General features: G+C 42.4%; 2 protein-coding genes across 5 annotated transcripts in view; both read left to right on the plus strand.

Annotated features, from left to right (window-relative positions):
- Positions 1-2363: 2363 nt before the first annotated feature.
- The window catches only part of ELMOD1 (ELMO domain containing 1), a 76589-nt gene continuing 66652 nt past the window's right edge, over positions 2364-12300 (plus strand). For 3 of the 4 annotated variants that reach the window (XM_015115591.3, XM_028832650.2, XM_015115592.3), the window contains exon 1: positions 2364-2685. The gene's annotated coding sequence lies outside the window, so the exon portion shown is untranslated. The remainder of the gene's footprint in view (positions 2686-12300) is intronic. The other variant, NM_001266487.1, reaches the window with a different exon arrangement.
- Positions 3034-3763, plus strand: LOC114672388 (uncharacterized). The gene is made up of 2 exons (XM_028833940.2): positions 3034-3295; positions 3630-3763. Exons 1-2 carry the CDS (start codon positions 3034-3036, stop codon positions 3761-3763), a joined length of 396 nt encoding a protein of 131 aa, XP_028689773.1.

Below are 12300 nucleotides of genomic sequence, written 5' to 3' on the forward strand. Positions count from 1 at the left end.
AAAAGTGAGAGGTTGGGAGTGGTATGCAAGACCCTGAAAGAGATGTTTGGGATGCAGGAGATCTGGGGATCCAGGTTGATTCTGGACATTTTAGAAATGCCATTCCCAAAGGTTAGATAAAGGATATAATTTGTTGTGGAGGTTAAACTCTCTGGCCCTCCCCGACCATTTTCCATTCATCATACGGGATTGCAGCTACCTACCTTGAGTGGCTTGAGTTTAGGAAAGTTTTAGCTGAGGGAATCAACTGAAAGGAGTAAAAGTCATTGGTTCAGCAACAAACTGGCAGAGATCCATGTCCATGTCATTTGTTTGGCCTAGAGCCAATATTAATATTTTTACTGATGTTTTTTGGAAGGATGAGTCAAGACTCTATAATGTAATTTGATGAATAACACAAAAGACAAAAATTACCAGAATTACTAGACTTCTGTCCTTACTGATTATTTATAGTTTAGGTGTTTATTTTCTGTCTTTTTCAACTAGACTGTAAGTTTCATGAGGGCAGGAGCCTTGTCTTGTTTGTTCTTATTTTTCTAACATGTAGAATGGTGCCTGCACATAACAGTTGCTGAGTAAATAGTTTTACATTGCTTGAACCACAGCGATAGGCTGAGATGAGTGCTGTGATAGCAGTATACACTGGTGCTATGACAGCAGAGCATTCACTCTGCCTTGAGGTTCAGGGTAGGCTTCAGAGAGAAGGTGACATTTGAGCTTGAAGAGTGAGTAGCACTTCACAAAACAGAATGAGAGAGAATGGTATTTCAGAAAGGGTGGACTATCATGAATAAAGCAATGTGTTATGAAAAAAATAGTATGTTTGGGGGATAATAAAAAGTTTATCTTTTGAACGCTCATACTTAAGCAGTCAACAGTATGTGTGTGAAGCAAATTTCCTTCCATACAGGCATACTTCATGCAATAGTTGTGAAACAAGGACCACAGGGAGATGCAAGTAAATTACTTTTAAAAGACTAGGGAGTAAATTTCTTTTGTCAGTTGGATAAATCTATCCCTAATGAATATCTCCCGAGAAGCTTTTCCCTCCAAAGGTCTAGCTTTTTCCAAGACATTTATTCTGGGAGGTATCCTTCATATCTCCCTGAAAAGAAAGAAAAGTAAATAGTGGCTAATGCTTTTAACAATGATAAAAAAAAATCAGAAAGGTCAAGGCTTTAATGTCATTTAATGTGAAGAGGAAATAAGATAAATGTTCAGCATTGAAGGATTATCACTAACCCAACTTTTCATAAACGCAGAATAGTGGAGGTGGAACCTGCAGAGACTTTATTCAGGGAACACCCACTGCGGGACAGCCTGATGCTTTGGTATCCAGGCTGCTCTGCGCTGCCGGCTGCCGGAGTAACCCTCACAACAGCCCACAGAGGTAGGTATAACCACCCTTTGTTTTACAGGTGAGGAAACAGAGGCGCAGGACGGCCAGGTAACCGCCTTGGAGTGATAAATGAAACTAAAATAAGCACCGACCTCGAAACTCATTTGGTCCTTCCCCAACCCCATGCGGCCTCATTAAAGAGACTTTTTTGATTAGCTATGGAGAAAACGTTCTTCATCAAACATGAAATGCAATCCTGAAGGCACAGGTCTCTCTATCTTTTCTCTCGCTCTCTCTCTCTCTCTCTCTCTCTCTCTCTCTCTCTCTCTCTGCGTGTGTGTGTCTGTGTGTGCATGCGTGTGTGTGTGTGTGTGTGTGTGTATGAAGTGGCTTCTGGGGCCCCACGAAGCAATGTTCCCCCAAATAGCCCCAGACCAGGGTGTCTATAATTCATCCTGTTATAATTAACCCCGGGGTTACGGTATTGTTTCTGAAGCCCTTGTTGAAATGCAGATATGGACCTGGCAGGATTGACACGACCTCTCAATTACACCTAATTAAAGAGCTGGCTCTTTGAGAATCTGACCCGACTGGGCCAGGAGTGGGAAAGGCGGGGGCTGCTGGTGGGGGTGAGGGGTAGGGTTCTGCGGGCCCAGGAAGGCAGATGAGGGGTGGGGATCAGGATTGGGAGAGTCACTGGGTGCTCGGTGAGATGGGGAAGGTTGGAGCTGAACTAAAACAAAGTTTGACTTCTGGACCTTTATCCAGGGAGAGGGCGGGGAACACACCTTTCCCGGGACTGCCTGGGAATCCCATTGACAGGTCATCTCAGGTTCACCATCTTCCCGTCGTGGGCTCCTCCGGGGAGTCCACCCGGGAGCAATTAAACTGGGCCACACCAGCCACCTCCCACAGCAGCGGGGTCCGCAGATTTAACCCTTTCCCCGCAGACTCGGGCGCTGGGGGCCGCGCTCCCTCCCACAGCACTGCGCCCGCGCCCCCGGCTCCCGGACTGGGCATGCTCAGTAGCCGCCCGCTTCGTGCTCTCAGGGAAGCCTCTGCACGCCCTCCCCAGCTGCTCTCGGTCGCCTCCCCGCCGCCAGCCGCCCCGGGTGCATCCCGGCTTGCTCCGCTCCACGCGACCCAGATTCCTGCCCCGCCCCCGCCCCTTCCGCGCCCGCAGCCAGTGCGGCAGCCGCGGCCGCCCCTGTCCAGCCTCGGCGCCCGGGACCGAGCGCGTCGATCGCCGCCGCGGAGCGCGTAGCCGAAGTGCCTGGGGAAGGCGGAGATGAAGACCACGCCGCCGCGCAACGGGAGCTGCTGAGCCTGCCGCCGCCAGAGTCCAGGTGACTGGCGACCCCAGAGGAGCCTAGGGACGAGGGGCGAATGCCCTTGGGGAGGAGAGAGGTGCGGCGAGGACGCGAGGCATCACGCAAGCTGCGCGGTGCCTGGGACGCAGCAGAAATGCTAAGCATCGGGAGCAGAGAGGGAACGTGAATGAAAGTGCACTCTGCCTCGGTGCAGGGGCTCCGGGGTCACCCAGGACAGTGATTTCCCCTCCTATCCTGTCCTCCCAATTAACACCCGAGAGACTGCAGGTCGGCGCGAGAGGCTGTTTGCATCTCGGCCCGGGCGTAGGTCGCCTAGCGACCTAACGCCGAGGGCTCGGGGAAGGGATCCCAGGCAGAGCCAAAATGGAAGGCGGGACAAGGGCGGCCTGGCTGGGGCGAGGGGCTGGTCTGGGTCCTTGGGGACCCCTTGGCCTGTGGGCTTCGGTCTCCAGGGAGGAGAAAGGCAGCCGGGCTGCGGGGCCGCCGGACTGTGGGGTCCTCCTGGCAGAGAGACGGGAGGAGCGGTCGCCTGGGCTGTTGCGCTGCGCCTCCTCCAACTGCTGGGAAACTCCGCACTTCAGTATTAGAGCATCTCTTTCCTGGGCAGGTAGAATTGGACAGCCTAGTGGAGAGTGACAGCTGAGTGCTGACGGGGCTGTTAAAAGCAGGGCAGTGGAGTGTGGTGGTGGGGTGAGCTGTTGTGGGTGCTTTTTTTTTTTTTTCTAAGTGTGGGTACGGACTGCTCTGACTCAGTGTTTCTGCTCAACCTCTAAGCGGCGAGTCCGGTAACACACCTTATGAATATTTCAGGAACGACCTCACGGGCTCACTTGCTTCAGATCAAGTTTAATGAATATGTTTGTCTGCCTTTCCGCTGTGCACAGGCAGGTGGAAGCCCCAACCAGTGCTCTGAGCATTCTACATTATTTCATCCCTTTCCCTCACCAACTAGGAAAAAGATGCTGCTAACCCCCAGTGGGCCATATATTGGTACTATAAATTGAGTCTGTCATTTGGAGAGACCAATTTTGGGCAGGCATCCAGGCATTGTTCTGCATCTCTGCAGTGTATACGTGTTGTGCTGGTAGCCTGACAACCGTCCTTAACTGGTGGTGCCAATATGGTGGAAAGCAGGTAGTATGCGTGTATTGGGATAAATGTCTTAATTCATTAACATATTATGACAACACGTAGTTATAGCAGACTTAGTCATTCCCTCCCCCAGAAGTTTTCTCTGAGGTCAGTTTAGTTGGTATTTTGCCAAAGGCACACTCTTGTATCTATCTACATTGGGAGGTATTTCTCTCATCTTAATCTTTTTCATAGGAAGAAGAAATAAATGTCTTCTCTCTAAGATATCACTGTCAAGAACACTGAAAGAAGAACCCATTAATGTAGGGAACGTTGAGAACTGGAACAGGCTGTAGGGCATCTTTCCTACACTTCAGGTTATAACTTCCATTGCATCACCACCATTTACCGGTAAACCAGCACACACAGCAATCAGTACTCGAAATGGTCCTCTTTTGCAGAAAAAGCCTGCTTTTCTCCCAGCTTTGGTGAGATAGATATGTAATCTTCATAAGGACCTATAAGGAATTCCTCTGTGGAACAAAATTTTAAGCCTCCAGTGCAGGATGCTAAAAGAAGCAACGCTTTAATCTTGCCAGCCCATACACAGTGAAGCTGAAGTGCTTCAATTTACAGATGTTTTACATTTAGGAAGGCTTTTCCAACAAAGACCTACTGCAGTTACATCACAGGCTCCACCTCCGCCTGCCAGCCTGCTTCTGCAAGCCTGTTAGTTAGGATACTATGTATTGCTGTGCTTGATTAATGAAGAAAAGAAATCTCCAAATCAAAGATTTATTTATTTCTCTTTTTGCGTTCTGCTGATTTAATTGAAAAATATGAAAATTTCAAAAATTAATACTTGCAGCCAGGACTTAACTGAGGCGTGATAATAACTCTATAAATGTTAGCTTTCCAAGAGATCTTAAGCAAAATTACAGTATTCTTTGTAAAATCTTCGATAAATTGCATTAGAATAAAAATTCTATGAAATTGGCAAAATAAGTGAAAATGTCATATAATAAATCAAGCAGCATTTCTTAAAGCATGTTACTGAGAGGTTCAGAAAGAAACCCAGTTACATTAACAGATATGAAATCTGGATGATTGAGAAGTTTGCAGAGCTTGCACACAAATCTCCAGGTGACTTAAAGGAAGTGTTCTCCGAGTCCTCTGAGAATGTTTAACAAATCACTGTTAGGGTGTCCAGATTTAGCAAATACAATTGTGGGCTGCCCAGTTAAATTTGAATTTCAGATAAATAGTGAATTATTGTTTTTACCTATGTCCCATGTAATATTTGGTACGTACTTATACTACAAAATATTATTAGTTGTTTATCCCAAATTCAGTTTTGACTGGGCAGCCTGTATTTTTCTGGCAACCCTAGTTACTGGAAATGTTTCATTCCTCCTTTTTGGGTCATTTGTGGGTTGAAAAAATAAAGTGGAGCAGAAATCATATGCTCTTCTGCAGACAATCTGGGACAAGCTCAGTTCTGGTTCAAGCTTTTGAAAATAACTCATGCTTAAAAGTGAACAGTTTCACTTGAACACATACTGGTTGGGTATCTCTGCTTGCTAGACTTAGTGGAAGGTGCCAAGAATGCAAAGACGACAAGGGGAAATGGGGCAGGGGGAGGGATCTGCATCATAATTTCTAGGATTTGTTGTGCCAGGAGTGTGTGTTTATGATGGTGGTGGAGGGGCGTGTCTACTGTAGGAGCCTAGGAGAGGCACTGAACTATGCTGGGCAGCTGTAGTCAGGGAGTGAGATGCCTAGCAGTTTTGACAGGACTGGCCTTGAATAAAAGAGCAAGATCTTATCCTGGGAGAAAATGAGGGAAAAAAATCTCTGTGTTAATAGATAGTAGAGTAGTGCTGGAAGTTGAAGGATTTGATCTGATAGCCTCAGTGAGAGGACAGAGTGGCCTGCTGAGAATGAGGGAAGGGAGGGGGATTCTGAAAGAAAGATTTTAAATAGTCGCCAATGGGAATGGAAAAGAGCTGAAAAGGGACAAGGGCAGGAATTGGCAAATGGTACTTAGGTGAATGGACCTCAGTGCATTTAAAATAGCAATTGATCTGCTGTTGACTCATACCCTAAGTGCTAGTTTACTATTCTATTACCATCCTGGTCTCAGGTAAAAAGTCATCATCACACAATACTGGAATATATCATTTAAATGTTTTATTACATTTATATAAAAGTAGGTAATTAAATATAATATTTGAGATGCCGATCAATAGTCAGTTGCTTCTTTTTTTATTTTCAATTCGTAATGTTTTATTTATTTCTCTTCTTTTTTTCTCTCTTTTATTATACTTTAAGTTCTAGTGTACATCTGCACAACGTACAGGTTTGTTACATATGTATACATGTGCCATGTTGGTGTGCTGCACCCATTAACTCGTCATTTACATTAGGTATATCTCCTAATGCTATCCCTCTCCCCTCCCCCCACCTCACAACAGGCCCCGGTGTGTGATGTTCCCCTTCCTGTGTCCAGGTGTTCTCATTGTTCAATTCCCACCTATGAGTGAGAACATGCAGTGTTTGGTTTTCGGTTCTTGCAACAGTTTGCTGAGAATGATGGTTTCCAGCTGCATCCATGTCCCTACAAAGGACATGAACTCATCTTTTTTATGGCTGCATAGTATTCCATGGTGTATATGTGCCACATTTTCTTAATCCAGTCTGTCATTGATGGACATTTGGGTTGGTTCCAAGTCTTTGCTATTGTGAATAGTGCCGCAATAAACATACATGTGCATGTGTCTTTATAGCGGCATGATTTATAATCCTTTGGGTATATACCCAGTGATGGGATGGCTGGGTCAAATGGTATTTCTAGTTCTAGATCCAATAGTCAGTTGCTTCTTGGCACAAATTTCTGAAATAAGATAAGCAGATGTCTTGGTTTTAGCAAATCTGTTGCTTCAAGTAGGAAAAGACATTAAATTGAGATCATTTCTGATTTGATCCAGCTGTCTTTAAAAAACTAGATTCTGATGATGGAAAGAGTGTACATTTTACAGAAATAGCACTATGTGAAATGACTATATGCTTGTAGTACCACCAGAGGACCTAGTCAGAATGTTCCAAATGCAGTTAATTCCAAAAAAACTGGCACACCACATACATGTGTGTCTTTGAAGACCCAGAAGCTACTTTCATTATTGAGTAACATGGTAAATTTCCAGGGAAGTTGATGATCAAACCACTGCAGTCCAGGTAGAGAATAGTTACTCATTTCTTGAAGATTCCAATTTGCAAACTCCAGCAACTGATAATAGAATGCCATTCTAGATTGCCCTTCTGTCAACAAATCTGTTTGTTTGTTTGTTTTTGGAACCATCCTTCAGAAGAGCCTCATGTGTTTGAGTGTCCATATGTGTGGTTAAATTTCCACTTCAGCCGGGCGCGGTGGCTCAAGCCTGTAATCCCAGCACTTTGGGAGGCCGAGACGGGCGGATCACGAGGTCAGGAGTTCGAGACCATCCTGGCTAACACAGTGAAACCCCGTCTCTACTAAAAAAATACAAAAGAAACTAGCCGGGCGAGGTGACGGGCGCCTGTAGTCCCAGCTACTCGGGAGGCTGAGGCAGGAGAATGGCATGAACCCGGGAGGCGGAGCTTGCAGTGAGCTGAGATCCGGCCACTGTACTCCAGCCCGGGCGACAGAGCGAGACTCCGTCTCAAAAAAAAAAAAAAAAAATTTCCACTTCAACTTTTATAGTAAGATCTTAAAATTATAAAAATTACCCTATACTAAAACTTATAACTAAGTAGCTCATTAGGATCTTTCTTATCAAATGATTATCCTTTCAAAAGAGCAGAAAACAGTCCTACTTCAGGTTTTTCTACTGTTCCTCTTTGCAATGTTTGCCAAACACATTCTGCCTTGTAATTCTGATAGTATATGAAAAAAAAATACATGATCAAGAATGTGTTGATGCTGCTAAAATTTCAAGGCAATTAGACCATAGGTTTTGTTTCCAGCAAGACTTCGCATGAACATGGCTTATTAAAGAAAGGCTTACTGCAGTAATCCTCAATGACAGTTTATGTGGAATATCACCCAGAGAGAGCCTTAACTGAAATTGTGTGCCCAATTTACATTTTATATTCTAAGTCCTCAGTGGATACTCTGAATTTAAAGATTCTGAAGACAGTATGTTCTTTCATCCTGGGAGCTTTTAACCTTCCAACTCACTTATGCTGACCATGAGCAAGTCATATTTTATATCAGTTTCTATGCTGTAAAATGGAAGATACGCACATTAAAAAAATAATATTGTACCAACCCTAATCTCAGTATGTATAAAATAAACTCTAAGTGTTGCTATGGTTCCAAGGGATGAATAACTTTATTCTCAATGAAAGTAGATGATTTGTACAATGTCTGGGTACTCTATATGATATTTCAGATGCCATCAAAATAATTCACAATTTGATTTTTTTGCTTTTTTGGTGCAAAGCAAAATAATTGTGGGAAATGCCTAAGGAGAGCTCATTAAGCCTCTTTTAAAAATCAGTCTCATGAAAGTCAGTAACTGCAGATTCAAAAGTCTTTATATAACTTTTAAATGTTTCCATTTTAATTATTGGAGGACTTGGGTAATTAGCATGCTGGTTATAAGAGCTCATTTCAGCTGTTATAACTCTCTATTTTTTTGTGCAGGTAGTTGGTGAAAGGCTACCATATGTTTTGAAGGTTTCATTCATAATGAAACTAATTATTTATCTCACAGCTGTTTTTTGGCTTAACAGATATCATCAGTGACATCAGAAACCCTGTTCCCTAAATCTTTTTTACTTTACCACTTGGCATTATAAATATTTAAAATGTGAATCAATCTTTGGAATGAATTTACTGTACATTTCTTACTTTTTCCTTTAAAAGAATAGGAATATTCCACTCTTCAGAACTTGGAAGCCAGATTTTCTGAAGGTTCCATATTCCATAAACACTGACATATTAATTTCAGATTTCCTTTGCTTTATGATCCACTTAAATGAGCAAAAATTTCAATAATTGCTTTTAGTTGAGAAGTTCAATTGTACATTCTCTTAAAATGGTAAACATTTATCAAGGCTATTTAAATTAAAGTGCCTATTATGTACATCATTAGTCATAATTTTAAAAGCCTTTATTAAAATACTTTACATAGAATTTTGACTTTCATATTCTGTCTCATGGATAATGTATATGTAGCCCACTACGTGAATCCAATATATTAAAATCAAGACTTATGAAACAGATGGATTGAGTTATAGTTTTTGCTTCACTAAAGAGTTTTGTGCCGTACCAAAAATTTCCTCTACTATCCCTTTAAATTGTAGATAACCTGGAGTATTTAAAATAGAGGCAGAGTTATCAAATTTTTATATATACACAATCCCTCTAGCACACATTTATCAACTAGAATATTGAGTAATCTTTATGGGTGACAGGCAGAAATCAGGTCTGAAAGGTAGTGTCATAGCTGGGTTGATCAGCTACATCCAAAGAATGTTCATAGGTCTGTAAGCCAACATAGAAGCTGGTTTCTGTTGGTCTACCTTACAGGTCTTTATTTGACCGTGACATTTCTACAATGTTCTCAAGGACTCAGATGTACATAGATCATAATGCAAAGCTCAAAGCAATAGAGAATTTGGATGACAATCAGGATTAAATTTGAAATCTCTTAGCCCAGAACAAGCAGTGGAACTAAGATTATGTTTTAAAAGGATGGATGTGAAGTTCATGTAGGTTCTAAAATCACTTGCTAAGGACATAGTGTAGAAGTCCTAGTTTACCAACAGTTTGGTTTTCAAAAAATAGTTTTAATTCACTTGAGCATTAGCAAACAGTACAGAAGAAATTAATGCTATACTTTGGTTGGATTCACAGATAAATAGAGCCCAGATCTAAGAAGGTCAGAAACAAAAAGTATAACATACTGTGCTGAAAGTGATGCATTTTGGGCCACCTATCAGAGAGAGAAATGCTTTTATTGGGGAGGACGTTGATTCTGATGACCTTAAAAACACCTCCTAAATCTTATCCTGCAGTTTAAATTGAGATCCCAGGCACTTATCCACGAATCTGTGAATGTCTAATTCAGCTTAGCAGCATGTATGTGATAGATAGCTATTGTACATCATTCCTTTGACTTATAATGAATATATGATCTTATTCTTTTCCATGTGTTAGTTCTTCCCTAGGTAATTAATCAATCTAACTAAAAATAGGTGCATCTGCTCTGTAACTAGCACTAGGTTAAATTAAACAGCCTGTTTCCAGGTATTCTTCAATTATCTAATCTCATATTTGAAATTCTAGTTCAAAATGATATGTATTTTGAGTAGCCATAAAATAGGCTTGTGTCCAAGTCCTAAAATAAAATTGCACAGCACACCTAATCAAATTAGACAACGATGGAAGATGAACATGTGTTTGTTCTGAGTGTACTCTATGTGTACTCTCATTACTCTGCATTGTGTTTTGACTTTTGAAAGTATTTGTTTATAGCATACAGTGGACAACTGTCATTCTTTTTCAACAACGCCATCTGAATCTCTTTTCCATGTCGAGGGTTGTATTAGTGAAGGCTCTCCAGAGAAAAGGAAATATATTTATATTAAGAGACTTATTATGAGGAATTGGCCTACTTGACTATGGAGGCTGAGAAGTCCTGCAATCTGCTGTCTGCAAACTAGAGACCCAGGAAAGCTGGTGGTGTAATTCCAGTCCAAGGGAAAGAAAAGACTAATGCCCCAGCTTAGCAGGCAAGCAGGAGGCAAAAGCGGGTGAATTCTTCTTTCTTCTGCCTTTTTGTTCTATTCAGGCCCTCGATGGATTGACAGTGCCCACCCACACTGGGAAGGGGAAATGACTTACTGAGGCCACCAATTCAAATGCTTATCTCATTCAGAAACACCCTCATAGGTGCACCCAGAAATAATGTTTAATCTCGGCAGTCTTTGACCAGTCAAGTAGACACAGAGAATTCACCATCACAGGGGCTCTTTTGCATGATGAGGCAGAGCCCACTCCCCCTCTAGGAGCTGAAAGTGCCAGATGCTTCCTTTCCCCAAACCTCCTTGCATCTGGGCCTGGGCCCGTGATCCAAACTCTGTCCCAGTGGCAGATTTTCCACTCGGCAGTGCCCCTTGACCAGTGCTGGAGGGTCAGTGGGGCCACGCCAGTCTGTGCCTGGTGGTGACGGTAGAAGTGTCTTTACTGAGCCAGTTCTGTGTCAGCATTTCAAGTGTTATTTTTTGCTACATAGCCTCCATCCCCAGTTCTCTAGCCCACCTGGAGATTCTGTGAGTTGCCTTCAGAACACATTCCGTTTCTGCTTCAGTTGGCAGAGCTAGATTCGTTTCTTGCAGTGATAAACAGGGTGCGAGTCCATGTTTACATGGGACCTATTGAGCACACAGCACTGTGAAAGGCACAAAAGGAAATGCTTTTTCATTCTCTGAGTATTTATGGAATAAGGCATCTTGCTTGGCATTGGCCAGAAGGAAAGACATACAAAGCTGGTATTTTCGAACTAGTGCTATGAGGACAAGTAGGAGGAGGTGGGAATACTACTGGCAAACTTAAAGGGAGGGTAGATGTAATTCCATGGCTATGCTAATTTTAAAAATTGATTTAGTACAGAGAGGAAGTGTTGAGAAAGAAAGGATACTTTTCAGGAAAATAAATACTGCATTTCATCCATTCCAAGAGAAAATTTTTTTCCTTCAGTTTAACATTTATGAAATTAGGAAGCATTGTTAGAGTGTGCCGTGTTTTAATTGTTACTTTTTTCTGCTCAACTTGTCTACCATATTTTACTGAATCTAAAATGTCATTGACATGTACTATTATATTTTATACCTTTAAGGAAAAAGCTCAATAAATAATTATTTTAAGAATGCTTCGGCCAGGTGCGGTGGCTCATACCTGTAATCCCCGCACTTTGGAAGGCTGAGGCGGGTGGATCACTTGAGGCCAGAAGTTCAAGACCCGCCTAGCCAACATGGCGAAACCCGATCTCCACTAAAAATACAAAAATTAGCCTGGTATGGTGGCATGTGCTTGTAATCCAAGCTACTCGGGAGGCTGAGGTGAGAGAATCACTTGAACCCAGGAGGCAGAGGTTGCAATGAACCGAGATTGTGCTCCTGCACTCCAGCCTAGGTGACAGAGCGAGACCTGTCTCCAAAAAAAAAAAAAAAAAAAGAAAAAAAAAAGACTATATCCTAACAGCATACTGGGGACTCTCCAGACTAGAGGATTCAAAGAGACCGTAAGAGAACTAAGTCAGTTATGGAAATGATATGGGTTAGGTACCAAAGTCCTTTTCATTGTTGTTTCATAGTGTTCCAAAACTGTTAAAAGAGTAATGGATTTACCTCTAACTTCTGTTATAAACCAATTCAGGTGCTAATTATTATAGCCTTGCTTGACTGTAAAAAAATACCTAGCATACCTGTGATGATTCTCAATTATGTGGATGGCACCTTTTTTTTGATACCTTTTTTTTAAATTTCATATACATCCAGAAGTACATAGGATAG

This window comes from Macaca mulatta, chromosome 14 (assembly GCF_049350105.2).
Source record: "Macaca mulatta isolate MMU2019108-1 chromosome 14, T2T-MMU8v2.0, whole genome shotgun sequence".
NCBI classification, from domain to species: Eukaryota; Metazoa; Chordata; class Mammalia; order Primates; family Cercopithecidae; genus Macaca; species Macaca mulatta.

Bases quoted from the DNA above. Each gene is read 5' to 3' on its own strand.
- LOC114672388 (XM_028833940.2), top strand. From the start codon at position 3,034: ATGGAAGGCGGGACAAGGGCGGCCTGGCTGGGGCGAGGGGCTGGTCTG. The intron at 3,296-3,629 runs GTGGAGAGTGAC...ACTAGGAAAAAG, and splicing joins AGGTAGAATTGGACAGCCTA to ATGCTGCTAACCCCCAGTGG.